Source organism: Notamacropus eugenii, chromosome 5 (genome assembly GCF_028372415.1).
Source record: "Notamacropus eugenii isolate mMacEug1 chromosome 5, mMacEug1.pri_v2, whole genome shotgun sequence".
In the NCBI taxonomy this organism is placed as follows: domain Eukaryota; kingdom Metazoa; phylum Chordata; class Mammalia; order Diprotodontia; family Macropodidae; genus Notamacropus; species Notamacropus eugenii.
Window position 1 is genome coordinate 170,450,379 of NC_092876.1, and position 13,801 is coordinate 170,464,179.

The window sequence follows — 13,801 nt, forward strand, 5'->3', positions numbered from 1 at the left end:
GCTAAAGTTCTAGAGTCTTTGTGGAACTCTATTTATAGATCCATGGCTATGGAGCTGCCTACCAATTACTTTTGGAGCTTATCAAGTTGGGAAATCGTGCTTCTGTCTCCTTTTCAAAGGTAAGGAAAAAGGGATTGGGTCATTGCCAAGGGCACATAATTGGAATGCTGAGAGCTGATAAGAAATTTGTCCTCTCTGGGAACAGTTCTTCAGGTCTCAAGACATTTTCGAATAAAATTGTAGATTAATATAATGGTCAAGAGAAATGGTATATACTTATTTACTTAAATTTTGGGGAAAATACTTGATTTAAAAAACATATTATGGATAAGGTGAAGTGACATGAAATGGACAAAAGTGCAGTTTCATGTATTTGTACTTGGTGGAACACCTCACAAAGAGTAGTCACTAATGATTCAATGTCAACTTGAAAGTTGTTCTTCAGGAGAGTGCTTTAGGGTTTAGTATTATGAGTTGAACTACTGACTTAGATGAATGCATTGGTGGTTTGCTTTTGAATATGACACAAAGTAACTCGGAATTTAACCAATACATGATCCAAAAGTATCATGATAGTTTAGGACAATAGACTTAATCTAGTATGACAAAATTTAATAAGAATAAATCTAAATCCCTGCATTGTAGTTATAAGAATCAGTTCCCAAAAATTAAACATACATATATATATATATATATATATATATATATATATATATATATATATATATATATATATATATATATACATAGCACACACACATATATATACTTATACATATATATGCATATTCATATATACATAAATATGCATAAAATTCACGTACACACACATATACATATATATGCATATATATGTGTGTATGTGTATATATATATATTTATATATGGAGGTAAGTTTAAAAGTCAGCTTGTTTGACAGAAATCAGGGGATTCAGTAGACTACAAATTCAGTACCATGAGGGATCAAATGTGACAGTTAAAAAACCTAAAGTAATTTTTGATTTAAAGGAGAGAAGTATGGTATGCAAGAATATGGAAGTGATAGTCCTACCACACTCAACCTTGGTCAAGCCACAATTTCAGTATTGTGTCCAGTTCTCCTTGCCAAAGTTGAGGAAGAGCATTGACAAAGTGGAGAATATAAAGAAAAGGACAATGAAAGTCATGAAAAAGCTTGAGTACATCTTGAGTACCATTTGAGAACAATTTGAATGACTTTTGAAAGTTTAACATGGAGAAAGGAAGAATCACTTGGGCAGGATAATTGTTTCCAAATATCTTGTGAGTTCTGTGAATAAGATTAGACTTGTTCAATTTGTCCCCAAAGAGTAGCACCTGAGGCAAAGTGTGAATTTAGAAAAGAAGCAAATTTACTCTTGATCTGAGGATAAAATCTCTAACAATGACTTTTATCCCAAAAGGAAATTGGTTGCCTTGGTGGGTAATGAGCTCTCCTTCTTCAAGTAGAAGCTGGATAGCCTCCATTGTTTTAGTGGGTATTTAGGTGGAGTTGTGGGGTATGACTTGACCTAGATGGACATTCCCTCCCAAGTCTCAAATTTTGCATTTCTTTAATTGTGAGCTTAAGTTCCTTATACTTTGAAAAATCTCTTTCTGGCTTTCAGACCACCTACACCCAGTCTTCTGCCCTATGACATGGTCAATAATGGCTAGAATAGAATGTAGAAATGTCTTTTCTTTTGCAAATTCCTGGAGTTCCATGATTTCTTTTGTCAATGAAGAATAATATCAAATTAATCAAATACTCACCCTCCAGCAGTGACTCATAAAGCTTCTTCATCCACAGAATCCTGGCAGGTTAGTGTCTTCTATGAAAGTTACTATGGTCATGGTAGAGAGACTTCTAATTGATTTTAGTGATGGTGGGAATCAAGAATCAGAGCTCCATCTCTGAAATGCTTTAGAAATTAATTTGATCTGAAGATGATCATTTCTAATTTTGAAATTATCTAGTTTCCTCTTCAGCTATAAGTAAGGAAACAATTTTTATTCATTTCTACAAAGCTCTTGATGATATACCTTAAAGGTTTTATGGTTGTTGAGAAAATTCCTAAGACCTCATTAGTAATATACAGACAGAAGCTCCCAGAGGAACTCATCTCACAAAGGATTCCCACCTTTATGGGAAGAAGTCACTACTGTTTTCTTTTAGCTCCTAATTCTTGCCCTCTATGTGCATAGTTATTTTCTCAGACCTTGATGCCAGTACGTTGCTGAGGAATTGTCATCTGGAACCAATTTTTTTAAGCTGAGATTCAGGAAGATTGGGTCAGTTGTTAAAAGCAAGATCACTCCTTCTCATGGTTGAAGTAGCCTGAATTAAAGTGTTACAGTAGTTGAGGAAGTTGGACAAAGAACGAGAAGAGGTAGAAAAGAAGTATGTGAGTCAGGCACTAAATTTTTTGGATGAGAGATAAATGAACTGGAGGTTCATGGTTGGTAGGTAGCAACAAGGATCTCAATAATTTCTAGTGATGGTGACAGAGTGAAGGCATGAAGGTTTCAAATCCAGGCCAAGAATATGTCAACTACTCCTGATCCTGTGATTAAATTGGTATGTGAGAAAGTACAGGTAGCCTTGAAAAGATTGCCAGTAGATTTGTCTTCAGGAAGATACCAGGTTTCAAGGAACACCAATAAATAGAAGTAATATGAAATTTATTTAAAGTAAATATGAAATTTAGCGTGAAATGGGCTTTCTTAATAATGGAAAAGAGTTACAGAGTATACTGTGAAAAAGAGTGAGCTATTATAGCTTGGGACTAGGTGAACAGTGTTCAGCAACACTTCCTTTCTTTTTCAACCTTATTTTATTTTATAAATTAATTTATTTATTTTTAGTTTTCAACATTCACTTCCATAAGTATCAAATTTTCTTTCCCTCCTTCCCCTCCCCATTCACCAAGACAGCATGCAATCTGATATAGGCTCTACACATACATCCCTACTAACTATATTTTCACTTTAGTTATATTGTATAGAAGAATTAGAATGAATGGGAGGAACCACAGGAAAGAAAAAATAAAACAACCTAACAAAAAAAGAAAATAGCCTACATTCAGGCTCCATATTTCTTTCTCTGGATTTGGATGGCATTTTCCATCATGAGTCTTTTGAAATTGTTTGAAGTCCTTGTATTTCTGAGAAGAGCTAAGTCTATCAAAGTCATTCACCGCACACTGTAGCTGTTACTGCGTACGATGTTCTCTTGGTTTTGGTCACTTCACTCAGCATCAGTTCATATAAGTCTTTCCAGGTTCTTCTGAAGTTGGTCTGTTCATCATTTCTTATAGCACAATATATTACATTCATATATCATAACTTGTAGAGTCTTTCCCCAATTGATAGGCATCCCCTCATTTTCTAGTTCTTGGCCATCACAAAAAGAATAGCTATAAATATTTTTGTACATGTGGGTCCTTTTTCCATTTTTATGATCTCTTTGGACTACATCCCTAGAAATAGCATTGCTGGGTCAAAGGATATGCACAATTTTATAGCTCTTTTGGTATAGTTCCAAATTGTTCTCCAGAATGGTTGGATCAGCTCACAGTTCTACCAACAATGAATTTGTGTTCCAATTTTCCCATGTCTTCTCCAACATTTATCATTTTCCTGTTATGTTATGTCATGTCAGCCAATCTGACAAGTGTAATGTGGTATTTCAGAGTTGTTTTTATTTATATCTCTCTAATCAATAGTGATTTAGAGGATTTTTTTTATATGACTATAATATAGCTTTAATATCTTCCTCTGAACACTGTCTGTTCATATCCTTTGACCATTTATCAATTGGGGAATGACTTGTATTCTTATAAATTTGGCTTGTTTTTCTAGATATTTTAGAAATGAGGTCTTTATTACAGACACTAGTTGTAAAAATTCTTTCCCAGTTTTCTGCTTCCCTCCTAATCTTGGTTGCATTGGCTTTGTGCAGAAACTTTTCAATTCAATGTAATCAAATTATCCATTTTGCATTTCATAGTGTTTTCTATCTCTTGTTTGGTCATAAATTCCTCCATTCTCCATAAATTTGACAGATAAACTCTTCCTTGCTCCACTAATTTGCTTATAATATCAGCCCTTATACCTAAATTGTGTAGTGGAATTTATTTTGATACACGGTGTCAAGCCAAGAGGACAGTAGGCTCCGCTCTTTTCTTTCCTCTCTCCCCTCCCCCTCTCTCCCCGCTTGTACTTCTACTTCCAATCCCTTAAGCTTAGCCTCCTTAGGAAATCTCCCCCTCTTCCTCCTAAGGAAGACCCCCCCTGCACTTGTAACTAGACCCTGAAATAAAGCTCAACCCTTGTTCGACTCTGGAACGTCCTTTCTCTCATATGTGCATCCGGTTTGGCCAACCGAAGACCTCGGAGGTGAGGTAAGAAAGACTCGGGTAGCCCAATACAGGCCTCTAGGTCTGGCAGTGTCAGGTGTTAGTCTATGCCCAGTTTATGCCATACTATTTTTCAGTTTTTCCAGCAGTTTTCATCAAATAGTAAGTTCTTGTCCAAGAAGCTGGAGCTTTTGGGTTTATCAAAGAGTAGGTTATTATCACTGACCACTGTGTATTGTGTGCCTAACCTATTCTACTGCTCTACTCCTCTATTTCTTAGCCTTTACCAAGTAGTTTTAATGATTGCTTCAACAGCACTTTCATAACTACTATTCTCTTCTGTTAATATATTTACTTATCTTTGGTTCCTAGAGCATGTGTCTTCTGGCTAAGGAGTACGTTGAAAGGACTTTGTTCCTTCAGATGAGCCATAGTAGAAAGTATGGTCTAATTTCTTGGTGTACCCTGTGATATACATCAGTTTTATTTTTTTTCTTATGCAAAAGAGCAAGTAGCCTGAGTAAAAAATCTTGCTACCAAAAAAAAAATGTGTTTCCTATGTGGATAAAGATCTGTTGTTCTTGTGCTAGTACACATCTGGGTGTTGTCATCTATTCTTCATTCACTAGAAGAATGTTAGACATAAAAACTAAAGAATTGAGAAAATTTTCTCATAAAACTATAGTTGACATGAGAAAAAAAAGAAAATTATGAAGGCATAATCACAGCACTAAAGTAACAATAGCTTGCATTTTTATGATGAGAATCAACAGTGACATCCCACCCTGAAGAAAATCTGGAACCATATGTTTTCTGTCTTGAAGGTGGAAGACAGAGACTAAGATCTCTCATCTCCCAAACTCTTGCCAACTTGTCCACACCCTCTCCTTACCCTCCCCTGGAAAATGGAGTACTGAGTAGTCAATTTCCACAAAGGAGTCATCTTCAGTCCCTGGTGATTAAATCTCACCAAAACATTTTTCAATAATTAAGATGTCCACTAATTTAAGCAAATATCAGGTATGTATACTGTGCAAATTACTTTGCTAAGTAGTGACTGAATGAGTGAATAATTAAAAAATTTTAAGTAAATGTTATGCAACAATGACTATGTTAAATACTGAGCCACAAATACATAAAGCTAGTGAGACTTCCCAATAAAGAAATTTATATTCTACAAAAGGAAGACAACATAAAATAGTAGGAGTGGCCAGGGAGGACCCAGTAGATCCAGCAAATTATAGGGATTGTGGGTGGAATTGTAGGGCAACAGACTGGAAATTCTTTCTAAGAATAATAACTATTCTGATTATTACTCTCAGAGGTGTAAAGCTATGTGCGATGGAGGGAGCAGAATTGCTACAAGGCAAGAAGATGGTAAGATTGCATCAAGATAGGTCTTTGAAGAGCTACATATAGTTAGCTCTCATCTCTCAAGAGCTTAGGACCTCAGAGCAGGAAGTGGAGGAATGAGTCTGACTGAGAAGTAGAGCAGATAGAAGTATCATGGCAGGAAAATGGATGGCTAGAGATACAAAAATGAAATCATTCTTTCCCTTAAGAACTTACATTCACAACAATGAAGTATTGCAATATTATAATAATAGGAAAATAGAATTTTCACCAGTGGAATGTTATTTCAATGAGAGGAATTGCTTCAGGTTTTTTATGGACTACCTACTGCAGAGTGACAGTCTATTCCCTTTGAAAGCTTACACTAGGAAAGAGATGTAAAGGGTGGTGAATCTCAAACTTTTTGGCCTTTGTACTCTATTTATACTGATAAATGTTGAGAATTCCAAAAAAACCTTTCATTTATGTGAGTTTTATTTATCTATGTTTACCACACTAGAAAAACATCTTAGTATTGTTATGAAAATAAGTTTGACCTCATTAACACAATGGGGAGTGGGTGGCTGTGACTAAATACAGTATGCTACATTCAGTAGAGACTCACTAAGTGTATGATGGATTGGTCTGAATTGATCACAAATGCCAGGACTTTTGACTACTGTGATAAGAACAACAAAAGAATAACTAAATGAGTAAAAAATATTTATTACAATATTTTTATTAAAATTATTATTGTAGATCTCAATTTTCAGGGACAAAAAGGCATTTCTTCACAAAAGATTCATTCACATTTTGTGAAGACTAGCTACTGTAGTGTGACAATCTGTTGTTGTATTTGAAAGCTTGTATTGAGAAATACAGATCTATAGCAGTAGTTCTCAAATATTTGTTCTCTAGACTTCTTTACACTGACAAACACTTGAAGTGCCCCAAGGAGCTTTTATTTGGTGAGTTATATTTATATTTATTATATTATAAATAAAAATCTTTTTGCAATATGAAAATAGTTTTGACTTCATGGACCCCCAATAAAAGGGTTCTAGAGACTCCTGGGGATACCTGTATCACACTTAAAGAACCACTGATCCAAAGAAAGGCACCAGAACTGTGGCGAGGGGAAAGTTTTGAGTTATTTTAGAGTAATATCTGTTAGAATCAAAAGTTTATTCTCTCTCTCTTTATTAACTATGTATGGATATATGTATGTATATTATACATAATCTCAATAATATTATTATAATATTTCCCTCTCCATACTCAAATCTATATTTTAAATTTCTACATATATGTAAAGTATTTTACATGTCAGGTAGTTTCAAGGAGAAAGATACAATAGGGTTACAATACGGATTAAGAGAGAACTGAAAGGAACTGAAATAAACTAAAGTTTTCATATATTTTCAAAAAACAACCTAAATAATAATTCCTGAATGAATATCTACCTACAAGCAAAGCTGCAAATCAGAGACTTTTGTTTCTAAAAGAAATTAAAAAACAATTTCAAAAACGCATTTCTAAGGTAAAGCATGATAGAATATAACATAGAGTTTTAAGGATTCTAGTTTGAAACCCAAACAATTGCAAATCATTAAAACAAACAGATAAAATAACTTGCTACATTCTCAGAACCAAGAGTTTCTGGAACATTCCTATTACTTTCTCTACTGTGCTGTAAGCATGTACACAATAAAGTTCAATTTATAGTTTATGACTTAATTTCCTAGGTGTAACATTCTATTTAATTTTAACTAAAACTATAAATTTGAGACATAAGCTTTATGCTTCTTTATCACACTTTCCTAATTTTCCCGTGTTATTCATTTCATAGGGAATATTATATGACAAGCATGTATCATAATTTGTTCTATTACTCATCATTTTGAAAAATTAGACAATACATAATTCAAGAGTAGGTATTGTGATTGGATTTATCCAGACAGCAAAAATTCAAATTATTTATGGAGAAATTAGGAGAGGAGTTCCAAAATGGATCAAGCTTTGGAGTCATCTTCTGCCATCCTCAGGCAAGAGAGGATGAAGAAAGAAAGGGGTACTATACTTCAACATTTGTCATTTATTCTCCCAAGTGGAAAGTTAGCCACGACCCTGTCATTCTGGTCCCTGAGAGCTGATATATTCATGGAGGCAAGGGCTTAGGAAGCTGTCTCAGAGGCTGCTGAGCCTCCACACTCAGCTCCCTGGTATCAAATCTTTCACAAGAGCTATTACTCCATCTCCTCCTTGCACAGCCCTGCCCCCCAATATTCATCTATCCCAGAGCTCACAGTCTTCCCTCAGAACTCATGAGAGTCTTGATCCCTTCCATTGCATAGACAAAGTTATGGTTATTATTTAAAATGTCATAGCAAGAATTAAATATTCATCTCCTCACAGTTAAACCTTGAGCAAAATTTTACACAGAAACCCAGTCAATCCACTAAAAAAATTCTGAAAATATCTTCCTTTAGCATGGTTATCTTTAAACATCCAGTTTAGCAGAAATCTGTCTCACAATTCATGCTCTGGTGGCTGCTATTGGCACTGAGCTTAAGAAAGTCTCAATTTTTCTCAGGGCAAGAAGAAAATCACAGCATCTGTCTGTATTGCAGAAACACTTCTCCTTACCTGTGTGATACCATGTGCTATGGTATGACAGAATGGATCCTTAACACCTTTACACATCCATTCGTATTTACGGTTGTAATTGTATTTTCCTCCATTCAATTCCTTTGTCTAGATGACTACATGATGTATTGGAGGAGAAAAAAGGTCAAGAATCAAGAGACTTGGATTCAAGACCTGCCTTTCCTCTTGACCTGTTCTGTGATTATTATTAGCAAATAATTTGCCCTCTTTTAGGTATAGTTTCTTCAGCTGAAAAACAGTGGTTTGAACTTATAAATCTTTAAATCCTCTTCTATCCTTAGTATTCTCAAGAACATTCACCTTGTGAAACCTTAGAGATTTAACTGCTAATTGCAAGAATCATTGTTCTACACAGGGGCATCTGAGATAATTGCATTTTTATACAGATATTTAAAATAGCAAAGTCAGCTCTTTAAATCTCAGGAGCAGGTCACTCCATGGTTGAATTTATCTGGAATGAAAATCAGAGAGACAATAGAAGTATAAATGTAGGAAGAGAAGTGTAGCCTACTGGTTTGAGAAATTTCCCCAAAGTAGATCTGAGTTGGTCTTCTAATCAATTATGGGTGTGGGACAGAGTATCTGCTTTGTGTAAATCTCTCACTCTCTTTGTCTCCTCTGTCTCTGTCTCTGTCTCTCTTCCTCCCTCCCTCTGGTATGTATCCACTAAACCCATCAATCCATTATTGTAATATTTCCCTTTTCCCTAGAATATTTTTGTTTCTATTACTTTCTTCAATGCAACTTTAACATCTTTATTTCTCAGACTGTAGATAAGGGGATTTAGCAAGGGCACAATAATAGTGTAAAAGACAGAGGATACTTTCCCCATGGAGCTGACTGAAGATGGCTGCAGGTACATGAAAGCAAGAGAGCCAAAGAAGACACCAACTGCTGCAATATGGGAGCTGCAGGTACTGAAGGTTTTTGACCTGCCCTCAGTGGATTGAATTTTTAAAATACCAGTAATAATAAAAACATAAGAGCAAATGATGGTCACTGTTGGGAAAAAGATATTAAAAATGCTGGAAACCAGAGTCACTACTTCATTGACATAGGTGCTAGAACAAGATAGTTTCAAGAGTGGAAGGAGATCACAGAAGTAATGATTAATTGCATTTTCCTCACAGAAGAACACTCTAAGCATGCAGCCTGTGTGAGCAGTGGCCCCAAAGAGGCCCAATGCATACACCCAACCCACCAACCATGAGCACACCTGATAGGACACAATAAGACTATAATGAAGGGGATGACATATAGCAACATAACGGTCATATGCCATCACAGCCAACATTTGACATTCAGAAATGGCAAAAAACCCAAAAAAATAGAACTGAGTCATGCAGTTAGAATAAGAAATGATGTTCTTCTCTGACACAAAATTCACTAGCATTTTGGGTGTGATGACAGTTGATTGACAAAGATCAATGAAGGACAAATTGAAAAGGAAATAATACATGGGTTTATGTAGATGAGAACTCAGTCCAATAAGTATAATCATACCCAGGTTCCCCATCACAGTAACTATATACATGCCTAGGAACAAGAAGAAGAGTGGTAGCTGGAGCTCAGGCTGGTCGGTCAGCCCTATGAGGATGAACTCAGTCACTAGCGAATAATTTCCTTTCTCCATTCCTTTGGAGTGTAGGGTAAGAATAAACAAGAATCTGTGGACAAGAAAGAAAAAAAAGGGTCCTCATTATTGACTGTCTGTAGTGAGACCTCAGTCAGAACAGTAAAAGTATAATATAAATTATTTTAATTCTTTGGTCTCTGCCTAATTTCCTACAACTTCCTAGACTGAAGTCTGTCAGCCTTACAGGTAAAAGGTATTTAAACCAGAGTTTTGGAAAGAGCTGTGCTCAATTTCTCTATTACATAAAAAGATAAAATTTTGATTCATATAATTACTTACATTCAAAGTTGTTTGCCCACAAAATAAAATGTATGCAAAAATATTTCAGTATGTATTACATTTATAAAAAAAACCTGAAGAACATTGAGGCTCATTATATTAAATGGCTATGGTAATGTAGTATTCGATAAACCCAAAGATCCAAGTTTTTGGAGCAAAACTCATTATTTGACAAAAACTGCTTGGAAAACAGTATGGCAGGAACTATATATACACCAACATCTCACACCACATACCAAGATAAGGTCAAATATAGTACACGACTTAAAAATAAAGGGTGATACCACAAGCAAATTGGTTGATTAGTTGTTTGTCCTTCATTGCTGAAGAAGACCATGCCATCAGAGAAATGGTGACATGACTTGCACTTGACTTTAAGTGAGGGAAGGTTGTACAGGTCACCAGCCTCATGTCTCCTCCAGAGTCATCTGAATCCAGTGATCAGATATTCATCAGGATGACTGGAGATGACCCAGGATGAGGCAATTGGGGTTAAGTGACTTGCCCAAGGTCACACAACTAGTGAATATCAAGTGTCTGAGGTGAGATTTGAACTCAGCTCCTCCTGACTCCTGCACTGGTACTCTATCCACTGCAACACCGAGCTGTCCCTCACAAGCAAATTAAGAGAACATAGAATATATTAACTGTCAGATTTATGGATAATGGAAGAATTTAGTACCCAAGAACATATACAAAGTATTATAAAATATAAAATGGATCATTTTGAGTACATAAATTTTAAAAGTTTTTGCACAAAAAACCCCAAACCGACCAACATTATAAGGAAATTAAAAAAAAAACTGGGTAAAATTGCAACAATTATTTCTGACAAAGGCTCCATTTCTCAAATATATAGAGAACTGGGTCAAATTTATAAAAATACAAGTCAATCCCCCAATTGATAAATGGCCAAAGGATATGAACAGACAGCTTTCAGACAAAGAAAACAAAATTATTTATAGTCACATAAAAAAAATGCTCTAAATCACTATTGATGGGAGAAATGCAAATGGAATTGTAGAACTGTGGAATTATGAACTGATGCAAATATTCTGGAGAGCAATTTGGAACTATGCCCAAAGGGCTACAGAACTGTGCATACCCTTTGATTTGTCAATACCACTGCTAGGTATATATCTCAAAAGACATTCAAAATAAGGGAAAAGACATATTTGTGCAAAAATATTTATAGTAGTTCTTTTTGTGGTGGCTAAGAGTCGGAAATTAAAAGGATGCATATCAATTGGGAAATGGATAAACACAATGTATTATATAATTGTAATGGAATATTATTGTGCCTTAAGAAATGACAAGCAGGATGATTTCAGAAAAACCTGGAAAGACTTACATGAACTGATTCATAGTGAAGTGAACAGTACCAGGAGAATTTTGTACACAGTAACAGGAATATTGTTCAATGAAGAATTCTGAATGACTTAGCTCACCTCAGCAATGTAACGATTCAAGACAATCCTAAAAGACTAATGATGAAGCATACTATCTACCTCCAGAGAAAGAACTGATATTGATAGAATACAGACTCAAGAAGGTTATTTTTCCCTTTTTTCTTTCATTTTTTTCCCCTTTTATTTGGTTCTTCTTGTACAAAATGGCTAATATGGAAATGTTTTATGCAATTGTACTTGTATAACCTATATCTGATTGCTTACCTTCTCAGGAAAGGTTCAGGGGAGGGAGGGATAGAATTTGTAACTCAAAAGTTTAAATAAAATTTTTTTAAAGAACATTGAAATTTAAGTTCATATAGCAAGTACACATGAGAGATAGAACCAAAACTCAATACTCCTCACAACAATTTACCCAAACTCTTCAATCTTCATAGAACTTTTCACAGACCAGTGACTGTTGAGCTGCCCACCAATTACTTTTGGAACTTATCAAGTTAGGAACTCTTGCCTCTGTTGCCTTTTCAAAGGTAAGGAAAAGGGGAGTCAGAGAGTTTGGTCATAACCAAGGGCACATATTTGGAATTATGAGAGCAGATAAGAAATCTGATAGTCCTCCATGGGGAGAGCTTTTCAGGTCTCAAGATACGTTCGAATAAAGTGAGAGATTAATATTTTGGACAATAAGAGAAATGGTATACACTTATTGTATTACATTTTGGCAAAATGATTAAAATATATTATGAAAAAGGTGAGGTGATATGAATTGGACAAAAGTGCAGTTTTATAGATTTGCACTTAGGGGAAAATAGTCATTAATGAGTCAATGTAGGTTTAAAAGGTAGTCTTCAGTAGAGTGCTTAAGGGATTGATATTCTCTCTTGTGTTATTGATCACACATTCCTCAATGGCTTAGATAAAAGCACCGATGAGTTTGCATTTGAATATGACACAAAGCTTGGAGAGATAAGAAACTCAGAATTTGACCACTACATGATCCAAAAATATCATAATACTTTAGGACAATAGACTTAACCTTGTATGACAAAATTTAATCAGAATATATATAAATCTTGCATTGTAGTTAGAAGAATCAGTTCCAAAAATATAAAAATATGGAGGTAAGTTTAAAAGTCAGCTTTTTTTGACAAAGATCAGAGAATTCAGTAGATTACAAATTCAATACAATTACAAAACTAGTGTGGTAGTCAAAAACTCTAAAATAATCTTTGGTTAAATGGAGAGAGAAGCATAGATTGCAAGAATAAGGAAGTGATAGACTTACCATACTCTATCTTGTTCAAATCATATTTGGAATATTGTGTCTAGTTCTCTTTACCATAACTGAAGAAGGACATTGACAAAGTGGAGAATATTGAAGAAAGGATAATGAGAATGGTAAATGATCTTGAATACATACCATACGAGGACAATTTGAATGATTTGTGAAAGTTTACCATGGAGGATGGAAGAATCAGTTGTGCATGATAATTGTTTCCAAGTATTTTAAAGATTTTTATCTCATAATGAGATTAGACTTGTTCAGTTTGTCCCCAAAGAGTAGCACTAATGGCAAAATGTGAATATATCAAAGAAGTAAATTTACTCTTGATGGAAGAATAAAATCCTTAACAATTACTTTTATCCCTACAGGAAGTGGGCTGCCTTGGTGGGTAATGGGTTCTCCTTCTTCAAGTAAAGTCTGGATAACTTCCATTGCTTTAGTGAGTATTTGGGTGGAGTTGTGAGATATGACTTAAACTAGATGGAAATTTCCTTTCAGTTCTTAAATTCTGCATTTTTAAAATTCTCAGCTGTTGTTCCTCATACCTTTGAAATCTCTTTCTAGTTTTTAAACCACCTATGTCCCATCTTCTGCCCCATGCCATGGTCAATATTGGCTAGAATAGAATACCAAGATATCCTTTATTTTGAGAACCCCTGGAGTTTCATGAAACTTTTTTTTTGTAGAATGAAGAATAATATTAAAGTAATCAAATACTCACCTTCTAGTGATGGCTCTTAAAGCCTCTTCATCCAGAATCCTAGCAAATTAGTGTCTTCTATGAAAGTTACAATGGTCATGGCACAGTGATTTTTTTTTTTTAGTGTTGGTGGGAATC

The 13,801-nt window shown here is 34.9% G+C and overlaps 1 protein-coding gene across 1 annotated transcript; it reads right to left on the bottom strand.

Annotated features, from left to right (window-relative positions):
- Positions 1–9,060: 9,060 nt before the first annotated feature.
- LOC140509008 (olfactory receptor 8G50-like) lies at positions 9,061–10,035 on the bottom strand. Its single transcript, XM_072616922.1, has one exon. It carries the CDS (start codon positions 9,985–9,987, stop codon positions 9,061–9,063), a length of 927 nt encoding a protein of 308 aa, XP_072473023.1. The 5' UTR covers positions 9,988–10,035.
- Between the last annotated feature and the right edge of the window lie 3,766 nt (positions 10,036–13,801).